Source organism: Ovis canadensis, chromosome 2 (genome assembly GCF_042477335.2).
Source record: "Ovis canadensis isolate MfBH-ARS-UI-01 breed Bighorn chromosome 2, ARS-UI_OviCan_v2, whole genome shotgun sequence".
Classification (NCBI taxonomy): Eukaryota; Metazoa; Chordata; class Mammalia; order Artiodactyla; family Bovidae; genus Ovis; species Ovis canadensis.
In genome coordinates this window covers 198,552,840-198,569,468 of record NC_091246.1, presented here as the reverse complement: position 1 = coordinate 198,569,468, position 16,629 = coordinate 198,552,840, and the positions used below count along the sequence as shown (strand labels likewise).

Sequence of the window (16,629 nt, the reverse complement as noted above, 5' to 3'; positions counted from 1 at the left end):
TCACAAAACATAAATTTAGAAAGGAACATTTTAAAACTACAGGAAGAGAATCAATTCATTAAATAAAGACTTATATCAGTCTATTTAATATTTTTTTAAGTAAGTACCTTTTCTATTACTATTTAAGGACTCTAAAAAAATCAAGTTTTGTGAGCTCTGTTTTATACTGGATAGATTTTGTCCTAGATTTACAGTATTTTTAAGAATTCTAAACTAAGTGTAATTCCTGCCCTTCTCTTCTCCAGGAAATCTTCCCAACCCAGGGATCAAACCCAAGGCTTCCCACATTGCAGGTGGATTCTTTAAGCATCTGAGCCACCAGAGAAGTTCAGTCCATTCCTAAACTTCTTCAATGTGCACTGTGTGCTATTCACACTGATAAACTACAACTGGGGCAGAGAGAGGGAAAAAAGGAATAAAAGAATCTTAGTCCAATTAAATTCCTTCCATTTCTAAACAGTGTAGAAAGCAAATGTTAACTGTGTTACAATTTAAAATAAAAGTGGTTGAACTTGATATACCTGAATCTATGTTCACGCATAATTTTGGCTCTGAACTACATGACAGTGAATGGACAAGTCTACTATGAAAAAATCTGAGTAAAAATCTGAGGGATGGGGCATGATGAATCATTAACAAGCCCCACCTCCAATTCATCTGGTTTTAATTAAATATTACACTTAATATAAAATGGTAAAGGAAGAACTGAATGGAAAGCATGTTATTTGTTAAAAAACTAAAAATTGTGCACAAGTTTTGGAATGAAATTATTCCATAGAGTAAACTGTTGTAACTAAGAAGTCCATTATTTAAGTTGTATACAATCCTTCCATATAATAATTTTGGAAACTAAAGTCAGCTTCCACAGGAAATCTGATGTTCTTGCTTTCCCTTTTGTGCAGTTCTCCAATATCATTATTCTCTCTGACAGCGCTAGTAGTGAATGGGAGCAAAACAGAAACCACATATTTTTAAAGGTAAACTGAAAAAAGTAAAATATGCTATATTTTATAAGTTCTGGGTCAGCAAAAGTTCAAAGTTCTTCTACAACAAAACCTAGATCAATGAACCATTTATACAGGACATACTGTGTAGAAATAACTGCTACTGGTTTTCAGAATATGAATGCATAGATGAAGACACATAAATAAACAGACATCTATTATATACACATTCACATACATTTATATAAATTATCATGATACAGACTGACAGATCAGTATACATTCAGTGGTTTTTTCCACTCCCATGCATGCCTATGAAACTACACTTTCAGACCAAGCTCTCTGAGTTACCTGTTTCAAAGGGATTAAAAACACCAACAAAACAACCCCAAATGTATCTTTCAAAGCTACTGATCACAAACTTACAAACTGAATATATCATGACAATGGATCTTCCTATTTACTAGTCCCAAAAGAACATTATGGAAAAAAATCTCACAGATAGATAGAAATTCCTATAAACAACAGTATTTCCCCTTCAAACAGTTTTAAAAACTTCACCAATATATTTGGGATGTTTCTCTGGATATGAATGGAAAATTTCATCAAACAAAAACTTAAAGTACTGTATTTGACCTACGATGCACATACATTGTAATTTGGACCATGCTGTAGAACTATACTAAGTTCCTTCTGAAAGTTAAATTTCTTAAAAAGTAGTTAAGGTGAATTTCAGTTTTACAGTTTTTCTACTCAATATAAATTCTACTGAGGTTTACAATTCTATTCTAATGCAATAATACTCTGATTTTAGCAACATTTCTCCTATTCGGGACAACTGATAAAGCAAGAATTACATAGTGAATCAGTGATGTTCTTGCTCAGAAAGCAGAAAGAATCTGTAAATGGAGGAGAGCTTTTTTCCCTAAGTTGTTAAGTGGAAAAACAACAAAAAAAAAATTAGGAAAAAAGTCTTTATTCAAATACTTCTAATACAACCAATTGAAAAACATCCTCCCCGAAAGTAAAAAAAAAAAAAAACCACCAACACTATACTACATTAAAAAATAGAATCAAATGAAGCCTTTGAGTATTTCTATAGTTTCTCTTCACAGAAGTCTCAGAATTAACTAAAATTATAAAGCATTTTTATTATATCTTCATAAAGCATGACTTTTAAAGTTAAAATTCCATTTGTTATACTTAAAATGCTGGAGTTGCTTTTATTAAAAAAAACAATAAAATCAGCTTAAAATAAATTTATTGTACAATACAAAAAGTAGGCATACTGGAAAATAAAAGGTACATTAATATACAAAGCAAATAAAAGAAAGCTAAATAACACAAATGGATTAATCCAAACACTAAGATAAAATGCACAACATTTATGCTAAAAATAAAGTATTTCAGAAAGGATATGCATTTCAAATGAAATGTTAATGATGGCAAAAAAAGAAAAACAAATATGCTAACTTCAAAATGCTTGAATATCAAGAATCAGTAATGGCATAAAACATTAAATTCAACAATACTGGGTACTTTTCAATAACTTTATTTGAAAAGGTATTTAAAATACTGAAAGAATCAAAATAATGTTTTTAAATCTGGCAAAGATTTTCCTCTTTTTTTTAAAAAGTAAAGTTTGAGGACCTATTCACAATATCTTCTCTCTTCTTCCATTTATACCTTCCTACAAAAACTTCTGAATGCTCATCTTTAACAGGATGAATAGCTTAGAAAACCCTTCTCTACTGGTGTGTATTTAAGCCTTATCAACATAGTAAGTGGCACAAATTAACATCATTTTGAAATCTGTACAAATGTGGATATAATATGAAACATGAAATTTTCATTTTATAAAGTAAAACCCACTCCAAATGAAACAGTAAAATTTAACAATTAGAGCCTGGGAGAGAGGAGCCTTTTTTTGGGAAACTACCAATTAAAGACATTCAGTCCCCAAACCACAAATAGCTCTGTGAATTAATACGAATCACACTGTTCAAAGGTATAGCAGAGTTAAGGTATAAACGTATGGAGAGAGCAGACACACCACTTTCATGTAAATGGCCAAAGCAGAAACATCCAGTTAGGATATGTGTCTGTACATCAGAGGAACAATTAGCCATAAAATCCTTGGCTAATATCTTCTAAAACTTACTGTATAACTAGTTTAAAAATATGTTTAATACTTCAGTTGGGCCAAAAGGCTTTTAAACAAGTTTGGAAGATAACTTCTTTTCCTAATATCATGGTTTTCAAACTCATATAATCAAGATTTTTTCTGCATCTGTGTTTGCACTTGCTTCTAAACTATCCAGGAAAATATTTTTTTGCTACACTGTAATTACTATTTTAGACTTTACCCTATACCACATGTATGCCATGATACTAAGAAACTATCAAGTTCTCCTGACTCCATCCCTGTCCTTCCAAAATCTTGAAGCTCTTGGGAACTGTGGGGAGAAACAGAGAGGTATATGGAGGAAGGAAGAAGTATGAATAGGATCCTACAAAACTTTACAATTACTTTGCCAAGACAGACTTTAAACATTGTGAATTATTTCAAATTTAGGCTGTGTTGAACCTACAGTCCTCTTAAAAACAAGTTTTGATTCTCAATATTGCATTATTATAACCAAACAAAAGGATTAAAATCTAACAGGTTTATTTTAGTAGCATACTTACTACCTTCATACTGAATTCATTTCCTAACTACTTTCAAATAAAACAAGCTTTATGAGATATAATTTATTGCAAAGTTCATTAGCATTTGTGAAACTATTATAATTATTAAAAGCTAAAAACCAAAATTCACCATTCACACTTAAATATAACACAGAAAAAGTTACGTGGGTAATATGAAAATAAAACTGTTCAGGTAAACATTTCACTTGAAGACAGTCACTGCTGCTCCTTCTGAGTAACCATTATAGGTTTTTAAACAGTGAAACATGTCATTATCTTACATCGGAAATTCTTTGGCTGGAATGCTTTAGTAATATAAGACACTCCTGTACATAACAATTCTGATAGAACAAAGGAGTTGAAAGTGAAAAAGCGAAGATATTTTTAAGTGTTTGATAAAATTTTAAATAAATTTTTAAAAATTTAAAGCCAAGAAAGAGTAAAGCAAATCTATCTGCTGCTATATTAAATAATTTGGAAATCATAATTATGTCTTTTTATTTTTGTATTTAGCACAGAAATACTTTGTATTGCTACTGGAGACACCATGTCAATTTTAAAACTGGAAAATAAAGAAATGTGATGAAATTTATGAGTTCAATGTGTGGGTTTCAGAACCAAGAAATTACAAATTTCTCTTATTATTTTAAAATAGGATTATTTGACTACATATAGTTAAAATTTTAATTACACCAAGAAAAAATTTAAAGAAATTCTTCCTTTCATTAAAAAAAAATCTGCTTTATTTATACTTTTTAAAAGACTGACAAATCCACTTTTTAATCTGTTAACTTTACACAAAGATTAAAAAAAAAAAAAAAAGCTTTATGGCTCCAGTACCCAAGGTTGAAAGCACAAAAAACTCAATAAATATAGTATGCAAAAAAAACTAAAGATGTTTGAAAGGTTAAATGAAGAACATTCTGAAACTAGAACCCATATCTTTAGCTTTTCTCTCCCAGACTTTCCATTCTATATACTACAGTTGTAGAGATGTCCTCATTTGACTCAGGTGACACTTTTTTCCATACTGTCTCTTTTAAAGCAAGTTCTTGTTGGAGACTTTCATAGTCCAATGGTCCAAAGGAATGCTAGTTGTTCAAGCAACATACATAATTTATTAGTGCACTTGAGTGAAGAAAGGTCCAAGCTATAAAATGGTATTTTTCAATGATGAATGTTATTAAAATCTGTTAGCATTTTCACCCACCACCATCTGATGTTTTGCTCCATGTTACTCATGTTGACGCCCATGGAAGTTTCTATTTTTGTCAGCTTTGAATAATTCTCATGTATTATTAAAAGTCACTTTGAAACTAATGATAGGAAAATTTACTTGGTATGTATTAAAATTGTTTTCTACTTATAAGTGCTTTGCATATATTAGCTTCAAATCTAGTTAGGTAATTTTATTCTAAACATTTCCACTTGGGATACAAAGGAATTTAAATTCAAAACAAGTCCCTTAATGCAGTAGACAACAACAAAGACAAAAAGAAAATCTTGTTCCTGAAATTAAGTCCTGACTCCTTTAAAAAGGAGTATATATGTGCAAAAATATGAAGTCAAACACACTGGTAAAAAACAAATATCACTTTAAAATAACAGTGTCAAAAAAATAATAATAACAGTGTCAGAACACTGTATTAGACACTTTCTGAAGAAAAATACTTCATCTATAGTGACATATAAAACTTACTATGAAGCTCTGTAAGGCCTATCACTAATACTATAATCCTTTTCCACTTATATATCCATCCACATAAAAATAAACTTCAATTTGAGACTATAACTGACAAATATTAAGAGCAAAAATAGGTTTTCTCTTTATAGCATGCAGCACTTTCCAATATGTTTTCTTTTAACAGAGTCAATTCTTAAAAATACTGCTAAAACAGCAGAAAAATGGGGAGGAAACTCTGCTCCTAGGCTAACCAGTTTCAATTTAAATAAAACAGTAATATTTACTATGTATGTCCAGGATGATAACGTCAACAATTCAACATTATTCATTTGTTATTAGTAAAAATATGAGGCCACTAACAATAAAAGTAAGTTTTATTTAAACTGGTGAACCTCATTTCCTCTCTCAAAAAAAGTTACATAATAATCTAAATAAGAATTTTGCTTACCCTCTGATCACCACCTTCTCTTCGAGGATCAAGTTTTTTAGCAAAGTGTCTCAAATTATCATAGTTATGGAAATTACAAAGAGAAACAAGATCCTGTAATTAAACAAAACAGGTATAATAAGAAACTGATTTAGTCAATGGCTATTGTTTTTCCATATTTTAACAAATTTCACTAATACTGTTCAACTTAACTACTATCTCCTAGAAAGTACCACTGCATGTTAATAAAGCCACATGATGTATCAAGAAGACCGAAGTCAAAATGAGAAGACATGGACTACAGGTATTTGAAAATTTACTACCATAACCTTAGGGCTCAGGCACTCAAAATGTGTAACTTTCATTTTCTGTAAAATGGGCATTATAATAATAGGCCACATGAATAGTTATTCTATCAAATAACTATAGCACCACAAAAATATAAAGAAATACTATGGTTACAGTGTATTTTAATCTATAAGGACTCCAATGTCATTCTCTAGTTTTTGTAAAATATTAAAAAAACTGAAAAATAAACTGGTATTTTAAATGGGAAGATCTGCAGAAAAAATTACAATACTCAGTGCAGACTCTAGGAATTAGTAAATGTAAATAAAACCAGAATATAAAGATACTGAACTAGTTAACAGTACTAGTCATTTTAAATGACTAGTATTTATTTCCTTAAAAAAAAAAGACTCAATCTTTCACTTATGGTGAGGGCTAAATGACTCTTCTAAGTTTAATGTCTTTTGCTGAGCTTTTAGAAACTGAAAACTAATTACAACCATGAAATTAAAACTTAAGCATCAAACAAATTTCTAATTTGTGAGGATGATTATATGGGAGCTGTCTGGTAAAGGCAATTTAAAGCTCCTTTGCAAACACTAACATGGCTATTGAGTAACTGACAGACTGGTAGTGAGAATGCAAACAGTCAAACTATGGAAATGAGTAATAAAGTAGAACCATCAGATGGCTCAACTTACATGATCACTATTTTCATTAAGAAAATATGCTTACATGACAGAAGTGAATTCCCTTAACACTGTTGCCCATCTTGTCCAGAGGAGGAGACCAGCACATCATGCCCATGACATTGGGGACGACTAAAAGAATGCCACCAGCAACTCCAGATTTTGCAGGAAGACCAACCTGAAAATAGTTTGAAAAAATAGACACTTATATTAACATTTTAAAATAAGAAAAGTTATATCCAACAATAAGGGAACTGGTTAAATTACAGTGTATTTCCATACAGTAGCATTCCAACATTAAAACGTAGATAAGTATTAGATTGGTGCAAAAGTAATTGCAGTTTTGCATTGTTGAACTCTGCCATTTGATATTGGAACATTCCTAAATGTGGTAATGCTGTACATCATGTTAATGCACATTTCTTGCTTTATGGTTTTTTTTGTTGTTAATGACTTACAGCATGCATGAGTGCCAAGTCATTTCAGTCACGTCCAACTCTTTGCCACCCCAGGGACTGTAGGAACCATCAGGCTCCTCTGTCCATGGAATTCTCCAGGCAGGAATACTGGAGTGGATTGCCATGCCCTCTTCCAAGGTATCTCCCCAACCCAGGGACTGAACACACACATTTCCTATGGCTCCTATATGGCAGGCAAATTCTTTACCACTGAGTCACCAGGGAAGCCCCAATGACTTATTACTTGCTGTTTATTTTAGACAGGGGAAATCACATTAGACAAAAAGCAAATTTCAGTGATTTTCTTATCCGAGTTCAAAATGGGTTGCAAATCAAAGGCGACAACACATTTGGCCCAGGAACTGCTAAAGATTGTACAGTATGGTGGTGGTTTAGGCAGTTTTGCAAAGGAGATGAGAGCTCTGAGGATGAGGGAGCACAGTAGCTGGCCATCAGAAATAGACAATGACCAACTGAGAGCAGGGTGACAATATACAGCCTTGACGTACTCCTTTTCCTATTTGGAACCAGTCTATATTGTTCCATGTTCAGTTCTAACTGGTGCTTCCTGACCTGCATACAGATTTCTCAAAAGGCAGGTCAGGTAGTCTCGTATTCCCATCTCTTTCAGAATTTTCCACAGTTTATTGTGATCCACACAGTCAAAGGCTTTGGCATAGTCAATAAAGCAGAAATAGATGTTTTACTGGAACTCTCTTGCTTTTTTGATGATCATTGGCAATTTGATCTCTGGTTCCTCTGCCTTTTATAAAACCAGCTTGAACATCTGGAAGTTCACAGTTCACATACTATTGAAGCCTGGCTTGGAGAATTTTGAGCATTACTTTACAAGCGTGAGATGAGTGCAACTGTGCGGTAGCTTGAGCATTCTTTGGCACTGCCTTTCTTAGGGACTGGAATGAAAACTGCCCTTTTCCAGTCCTGTGGCCACTGCTGAGTTTTCCAGATCTGCTGGCATATTGAGAGCAGCACTTTCATAGCATCATCTTTTAGGATTTGAAATAGCCTGACTAGAATTCCATCACCTCCATTAGCTTTGTTGGAAGTGATGCTTCCTAAGGCCAACTTGACTTTGCATTCCAGGATGTCTGGCTCTAGGTGAGTGATCACACCATCTTGATTATCTGGGTCGTGAAGATCTTTTTTGTACAGTTCTTCTGTGTATTCTTAATATCTTCTTAATATCTTCTGCCTCAGGTCCATACCATTTCTGCCCTTTATTGAGCCCATCTTTGCATGAAATGTTCCCTTGGTATCTCTAATTTTCTTGAGGAGATCTCTACTCTTTCCCATTCTATTGTTTTCCTTTACTTCTTTGCACTGATCACTGAGGAAGGCTTTCTTACCTCTCTCTCCTTGCTATTCTTTGGAACTTTGCATTCGAATGTGTATATCTTTCCTTTTCTCCTTTGTTTTCCACTTCTTTCCTTTTCACAGCTATTTGTAAGGCCTCATGAGACAGCCATTTTGCTTTTTTGCATTTCTTTTTCTTGGGGATGGTCTTCATCCCTGTCTCCTGTACAATATCAAGAACCTCCATTGATAGTTCATCAGGCACTCTATCAGATATAGTCTCTTAAATTTATCTCTCAATTCTAAACAGGAAAAGGAGTACGTCAAGGCTGTATATCGTCACCCTGCTTATTTAACTTATATGTAGAGTACTTCACGAGAAATGCTGGGTTGGATGAAGCATAAGCTGGAATCAAGATTGCCGGGAGAAATAGCAATAACTTCAGATATGCAGATGACACTACCTTTATGGCAGAAAGTGAAGAACTAAAGAGCCTCTTGATGAAAGTCAAAGAGGACAGTGAAAAAGTTGGCTTAAAGCTCAACATTCAGAAAACTAAGTTCATCACATCCGGTCCCATCACTTCATGGCAAATAGATGGGAAAACAGTGGAAACAGTGTCAGACTTTATTTTTTGGGGCTCCGAAATCATTGCAGGTGGTGACTGCAGCAATGAAATTAAAAGATGCTTACTCCTTGAAAGAAAAGTTATGAGCAACCTAGACAGCATACTAAAAAGCAGAGACATTACTTTGCCAACAAAGGTCTATCAGTCAAGGCTATGGTTTTTCCAGTAGTCATGTATGGATGTGACAGTTGGACTATAAAGAAAGCTGAGCATCAAAGAATTGATGCTTTTGAACTGTGTTTTGGAGAAGACTCTTGAGAGAGTCTCTTGGACTGCAAGGAAATCTAACTAGTCCATTCTAAAGAAAATCAGTCCTGAGCATTCACTGGAAGGACTATGTTGAAGCTGAAACTCCAATACTTCGGCCACCTAATGCAAAGAGCTGTCTCATTTAATTGACCCTGATGTTGGGAAAGACTGAAGGCAGGAACAGAAGGGACAACAGAGGATGAGATGGTTCAATGGCATTACCAACTCAATGGACATGAATCTGGATAAACTCTGGGAGTCCATGATGGACAGGAAGGCATGGCATGCTGCAGTCCATGGGGTCGCAAAGAGTTGGGCACAACTGAGTGACTGAATTGAACTGAGAGCAATCATCAAAGCTGATCCTCATAGCTACACGAGAAGTTGCCCAAGAACTCAAAGTTGACCATTCTATGGAATTCGGCATTTGAAGCAAATTGGAAAGGTAAAAAAAGTTTCTTAAGTGGGTGCCTCATGAACTGATCAACAATCAAAAAAATCGCTGTTCTGAAGTGTCATCTTCTCATTCTATGCAACAACAGTGAATCATTTATTGATCGGATTTTGACATGAAACGAAAAGTGGATTGTATATAACAACCTGCGACAACAGCTCAGTGGTTGGACTGAGAGAAGCTCCAAAACACTTCCCAAAGCCAACCTTGCACCACAAAAAGGGCATGGTCACTGTTTGGTGGTCTCGTGCAGACCCTGGTGAAATCAATATAACTGAGAAGTATGCTCAGTAAATGGATGAGAAGCACTGAAAACTGCAATGCCTGCAGCCAGCACTGGTCAACAGAAAGGGCCCAATTCTCCATGACAATGCCTGACTATATGTTGTACAACCAAGGCTTCAAATTTGAACGAAATGGGTTACAAAATCTCGCCTCATCCGCCATATTCACCTGACCCTCGCCAATAGACTACCACTCCTTCAAGCATCTCATTGACTTTTGGCAGGGAAAACACTTCCACAACCAGCAGGAAGCAGAAAATGCTCTCCAAATGTTCATCAAATCCCAACGCGTGGATTTTTACACTACAGGAATAAACTTATTTTTCACTGGCAAAAATGTGTTGACTGTAATGGTTCCTACTTTGATTAATAAAGATGTGTTTGAGCCTAATTATAATGATGTAAAATTCAGGGTCCAAAACCACAATTACATTTGTACCAACCTAACATTTACCAATACGTTTGTAATATAGTAAATGAAAAGACAGTTACAAAATACTTGGGATATATTTAAATATGGGAAAAAAATTTGAAAGATATAATCTAAGGAATTTAACTTGTGGACACATTCACATTTTTACTCTTTTTGGCTATATTTTCTAATTGTTCTACAGTAAACATGTATTGCTTTTAAGTATAAGTTATTTTCAAAAAATACTTCATGACTAAAACAATGAGAAATTATCTCTTCCAAGATGACTCTCTGTGGTATACTGGCAGAGAAATTCTAAAGAATAGAGATAAGATGGTACTAATTCAAATTAATCCTCTTCAAAACATTTAAGTTTACATTATGTAAAATTTGACACCAACTATGATACAAGACAAAATTACTGTCATCAGGACAGTGTTTTACTAATGGTTTATTAACAATTCGGACCTCTTACTAGAAGTAATCTTGCACAAAAGTAGCAAAACAAAATAATTACCTGAATGGAACCTACTAATTTACAGCAAATACCAGGGACAATGGAAGAGATGTAGTAAGCAAAATCAATACTCTGACAAACTACATGAAAAATGATCGAGTTTTTTTTCATTTAAAAATAAGAAAACAGAGGTAGGTTAAGGGGGAGGGTATAGATTTTTAAAAAAATAATAGAGACACAACAATCACAATGTATGGATAGCCCTTATTTGTATTCAAGTGAAATAAACTATGGAATGATTTTCAAGATCATCCAGATAATCTGAACAATGACTAAACTTTTAGTACAGTTGATTTACAATGTTATTTTCTGCTATACAGCAAAGTTATTCAATTATAAATATACATATTCTTTCTCATATTCTTTTCTATTATTGACTAAATATTCTCATAATATTAAAGGTTAAGATCCTTTTTAGGTTTTTATATGTAGTAATGTTGCTGTGGATTTTTTTGAGTCCTTATCATTTAGAATTACATACTGAACTACGAAAAGGGTAGGGGAAGTAGGTGTAATAAAGATGAAATAAGACTGCTCACGTACTGATAATTACTGAAGTTGAGTGCCAGGTACACTTATTTTTTATTAAAGAATAGTTAATTTATAATGTTGTGTTAGTTTCAGGTATACAAAAAATTGTTTAAGATATACATATAGTAAGGCCCTTACATACAAACCTTCAAGTTGCAAGCTTTCAAAGATGTGAATGTGCATTTGATTCCAGCAAGGAGCCAGAACCAGTGTCATCAACATCAAACGTGAGTGAAATTATAGTTTGCCCTCTATCTCCTATTGCCAATAATCCTTCAGCTCTACCATTTCCCACCTCCTCCAATCAGTAACTCTTCTTGCCTGTTCACTCTACACCAGCCCCTGTATGCTAGCTGTTGTACTGTACTACTACACTTTAAAGTATTGTACTGTAAGAGTAAACATGTTTTACTTTCTGTTTTTTATGTATTATTTGTATGAGAAATATTATAAACCTATTATAGTACAGTACTATATAGCCAAATGTGTTACTTGGGTACCTACGCTATCTCTGTTGCACTCACAAATTTGCTCTTGGAACAGAACCTGTTCATATGTAGGGGACTTACTGTGTGTGTCTGTGTGTGTATATATTTCTGATTCTTTTTCCTTATACGTTATTATAAAATATTGAGTATAGTTCTCTGTACTATACAGTAAATAGGTCCTGTGTCTGTGTGGCTATTTCTCTATTCTGAAAACAATTTCACTTGTATCTTTTTTTTAAGATTCTATACAAAAGTGGTATCATATGATAATGCACCAATTTTTCTATGCTTAACATTTTCAAAATAAAATTTTAGGGCATTACAACTTGATATAGAATGAAATAAGAGAAGTCTCTAACATTTCACAAGTGGCAAATGCACAACAGAGCTCAAAGGAATATATTTTTAAGTTTTAACTTGAATACACTTTAAATCCTTTAAAACACTTATGGTTGTAAACAAAGATGCCGAACACCACAGTTATGCATGTACTCTTTCTGAACTTAAAGAATTCCTGAGGTACCTAGTCACCACAATATTAAATACTAGTAACTAAAAGTAAAGTCTGTACTAAGCTTCTACAGTGAAATGCCTTAAAATAAAAGTGAAAAGTACCTATAGATTAAACTTCTTAAAGTTCTTAAGAACATGTCATAGACTGCTTAACTCTATTTTTTACTAATTCTGTAACAAATTAACCTTGAGAACAAGCCTCTCTCTCTAAAATTAATGGACAGCTCTAGAGGCAAAGTTCAAACTGCATCTTAAAAAGAAGCTAGTCTAGACTACTTTCCTGCCAGAGAAATTAAGATCAAACAATTACTTACATGGAAAGCAAACTGCCCTGAGAAATCATACATGCCACAGGAATGCATCAAACTGAGTGTATTTCGAACTGCTTCAGGACTCAGTACTCTTTCACCAGTGATTGGGCAGAAGCCACCATTAGCCAGTGTTGCTGCCATCACACTAGCTGACTCACAAGTTACTTCAATGGAGCATAGCTAAAAGAAAGAAAAAAATAAATTCTAAAAATTTAGACTCACATTATTTTAGTACAGTTGACCTCTAAGACAATCTATTTTATCTAGTATTTCATAGAGATCTGAAATATTTTTTCCAAAGGGATAATCTGATGTCATTACACAAAGATTTAAATATGAACAATGTTCCAGCCCCTTTAACGTTTCTCCTAATTCACCAGTTATTCAGTCTTTCAATGGCAGAGCTAGGATAGGAAGAGCCAGACCTTTAGCACTAAGAACTGTAAATTGTCTCATGTGTGATATTCAAGCTTGTTTAAATATTAATGCTTTCTGTAGGATATATAAACATAATTATTTTTAACTCAACAGGGAAAAAAAGGATGACCTATTTTTAAAATAAAGCAACATATATCAGTATTATGATAGTTAGCATCTACATGAAAAATTGCTACTTTAAGGAAAAAAGTCTGACATCTTGCCTATAATAAAGCTCAGTATTCTCACATGGCAACACACAAAGGACTACAGGAAAAAAAATCTAAGTTCTAGCCTGAATGCTCTGTGTGCCTAAACCAAATTTGTTGCTTTTACACTGTTTAGTAACATTTAAATAGCTGTTTGATATTGACTATGATTCCTGGATATGGTATAATGAATTAAAAAAAGCAAAGTCCAAGCACACTGCAGGGTAAAATTTTTGCATTCCAATATAACCAAAATAATGGAAATAGTTTACCACACCAAATCCAAATTTACCCATAAAACTAAAACAATAAATAAATGCTGCTTTAATTTCATTAACAGCAACCAAAACTGAGGCGAAAGTGGAAGAGAAAGAGAAGATAGGAAGAAGAAAAGACTGAGCTCTCAACTTACAATATTCCTACTCATAATTCAAAATCTATCAGAGGCACAAAAGGGTTTGGAAATAGCAATAAGGGAAACTAATTAATTGCAATGAATCAGAGAACTGATTAGGGGCCACTTTTTGACTGGTTTTTACTTTTGCCTCATTATATTAAAACCCCTTCTCTATTTCTCCAAAACTACTGAATCTACCTATAACACAGACCCACACAGCAAACTTATAGTAAAGGTGATTTAATAATGAAAAGCTTTCTAAAAGAAAAAAATATTTGAACTCAAATGACCAATTCCTAATTTATAATTAGTATTAATGGAAATTTTATTTGTCATAAGGTGATACTTCCAATTTGACAAAACCCAATTTAAGAGTACTCTCCTGGTACCCTGACAGATGTTCAGTTAGATGCAGTCCTTGTCCAAAAGAGCAATTAAATTTTCCATGGCTGTCTCCTGATTTGTGCCCTGAAGTACGAAATTTCACAGTAGATTACTAGTACCCAAGCTGTAACAGTCAAATATGTGTAACAAAGGAAAAGAAACTTTAACATATGGAAGAAATCCATACAGGCTAGGGAAAAAATAAGGGCCACTGGATAAATATGACACTGAACTCAATATAACATGTTATAGCCTCAAAGAAACTTCACATACATCTTATGAACTCATCCATGTAATGGAGGAAATTAGATCAAGCTTATGCCACAGATAATGAAACCAGGGTTCAGCAGCTGAAACTAAGTCACATGGCTAAAAAGTAGCCAGGTTAGATTTTGATTTTCTGTTGACAGTCTGGATTCCCAAGTCATAGTTCTTCACAGTGGGCAGGTGACAAGCTGAGACTTGGATTTCTATCAAGATCTACATTATCAACTTTCCTTACTTGTTCTTTAAGATTACTAAAAGGTTAAAATTAAAGAAGCTTAAAAAGTAAAGCCAGGCAAATGTTAGGTGACACAGAAATTAACAATAATTAGTTACTATGTAGAAACACCAATGGATCACTTCTTGGCTAAGATCAAGTATAGAAGTACCAATGGTATTAAATCTGTAAGAATGAACTGCAAACATGACAGGAGGTAAATGATTCCTTCTTCTAAGGAAGACTATCTTAACTTCAATTCTATACCACGGAAGATACGTAAACGGTCCTCTCCCCCATGAATATGGAAAGCTACTTTAACTTATTAGAAAATCCACTATGTGACACTGTAGAAATGAACTACACAAACTGAGAATATGCCACTTTAGAATGCTGAATGTTAACTTTTTGATAAAGAAACAAGTAACTCTTTTAAAGAAAAATTTAAAACTAAGAAAACAGTGCTCAGTTTATAAGAAAAAGAAGCAATTGCTGGAGCTGTACATTAGTTTTCATACTCCTTAAATGTAACGTTTTTATAGAAAAAAACATTTCCCTGTTACATTCTGAGATATTACAGGCATAAGATTGCATTTAACAAGGACTTTTTTCCTAAAGTTAATGGGAAATGACTTTCTCTCAGCCTAGAGCCAAAATTTCAGAGACATCTCTATTCTGCAAAATGTGACATATTATATACATATATACATAGTGGATATATACATATCTACTTATATACATAGTTCATACACTTAAAAGTAAGTTACCTGGAAATAGAAGTCCAATATACCAACCATGTCTGTGCCTTCTGGGAAACACTGAAAAAATAAATGGGCAATTGAAAACACAGGCACACAGGAAAAAAATGCACACAAACAAGATACATGGAGATTAAATTTAAAATATACACACATTTCATTCTAATTGAGAAAAAAATAGAACACAATCTATAAAAGAGTGCAAACACAAAATAATGAAGAATAAATCAAAATAATATCACACATATATTTCAAGATACTAGTTTAACTGACAATAATAAATTGATTCATTATTCATGAACCAAATTACTGGACCAGACACTTAAAATTTAAAAATCAAGTATAACCGACAACAGTCAAGGGTTATACTTTTGAAAAATAAACCAATCCTTATGCAAAATCTGCATTAATGTAACTAGACAAATATTTGAATGGTACCAAATACAACCTGCTTAAATAATATTAATACTTTGATAGTATTAATTCAAGAGTGTTTTGCAAAACCTTCTGCATGTTAGTTATAGGTGGTTATTTAAAAGCTATTGTTTTTAGTATACATCTCTATTTTATTAAATGAAAGAGTAATCTGAAAAAGAAACAAAATTCAGAAACCTTTTTTTCCTTTAAGTAATATCCTATTGCAAAATTTCGATCTCCACTTTCTCTTTCAGACTGAAACCTAGAAGAAAAAAAAACCACATTTGCTCTATTTATATACATACCCTCTGTAAAAGCATGATTGTTCTGTAGGTTAATCTGTATAGCAAAGTGCAGTATAAAGAACACTGACCCTTAGAAAGAGTCAAGGCTGCTGGGTTCTAGTCCCAGTTCTGTCAACAGGGCAAGCTATGTGGCCTTGGGCATGTCATTTAAGTAATAATTCTTTCTGCATTAATTTTCTCAGCTGTAAAAGAACTGAAATGAACTAGGCCCTTTCTAGTCTTCATATTTTGTGACTTAAGAAGCTAATTTTTAAATTACCAAATATTCAATTATTAAAATTTACTATTAGTATCATTTGGCTCCCCTAAAGGAACAGTAGTCAATTTCAACTGAGGGAATCTATGGAAATTTAACTAAGAGAGACACATGAATTGGGCCTA

General features: G+C 33.2%; 1 protein-coding gene across 5 annotated transcripts in view; it reads right to left on the bottom strand.

Annotated features, from left to right (window-relative positions):
• Nucleotides 1-16,629, bottom strand: part of GLS (glutaminase) — a 90,121-nt gene that overhangs the window by 29,593 nt on the left and 43,899 nt on the right. For 3 of the 5 annotated variants that reach the window (XM_069577892.1, XM_069577896.1, XM_069577895.1), the window contains 5 exons: nt 16,139-16,205; nt 15,536-15,586; nt 12,884-13,060; nt 6,767-6,898; nt 5,765-5,857 (listed from right to left, as the gene is read on the bottom strand). In XM_069577892.1, the coding sequence (XP_069433993.1) occupies nt 5,765-5,857; nt 6,767-6,898; nt 12,884-13,060; nt 15,536-15,586; nt 16,139-16,205 (520 nt within the window). Of the gene's footprint in view, nt 1-2,188; nt 4,783-5,764; nt 5,858-6,766; nt 6,899-12,883; nt 13,061-15,535; nt 15,587-16,138; nt 16,206-16,629 lie in introns of those variants that run through there. The other 2 variants (XM_069577894.1, XM_069577893.1) reach the window with 2 other exon arrangements.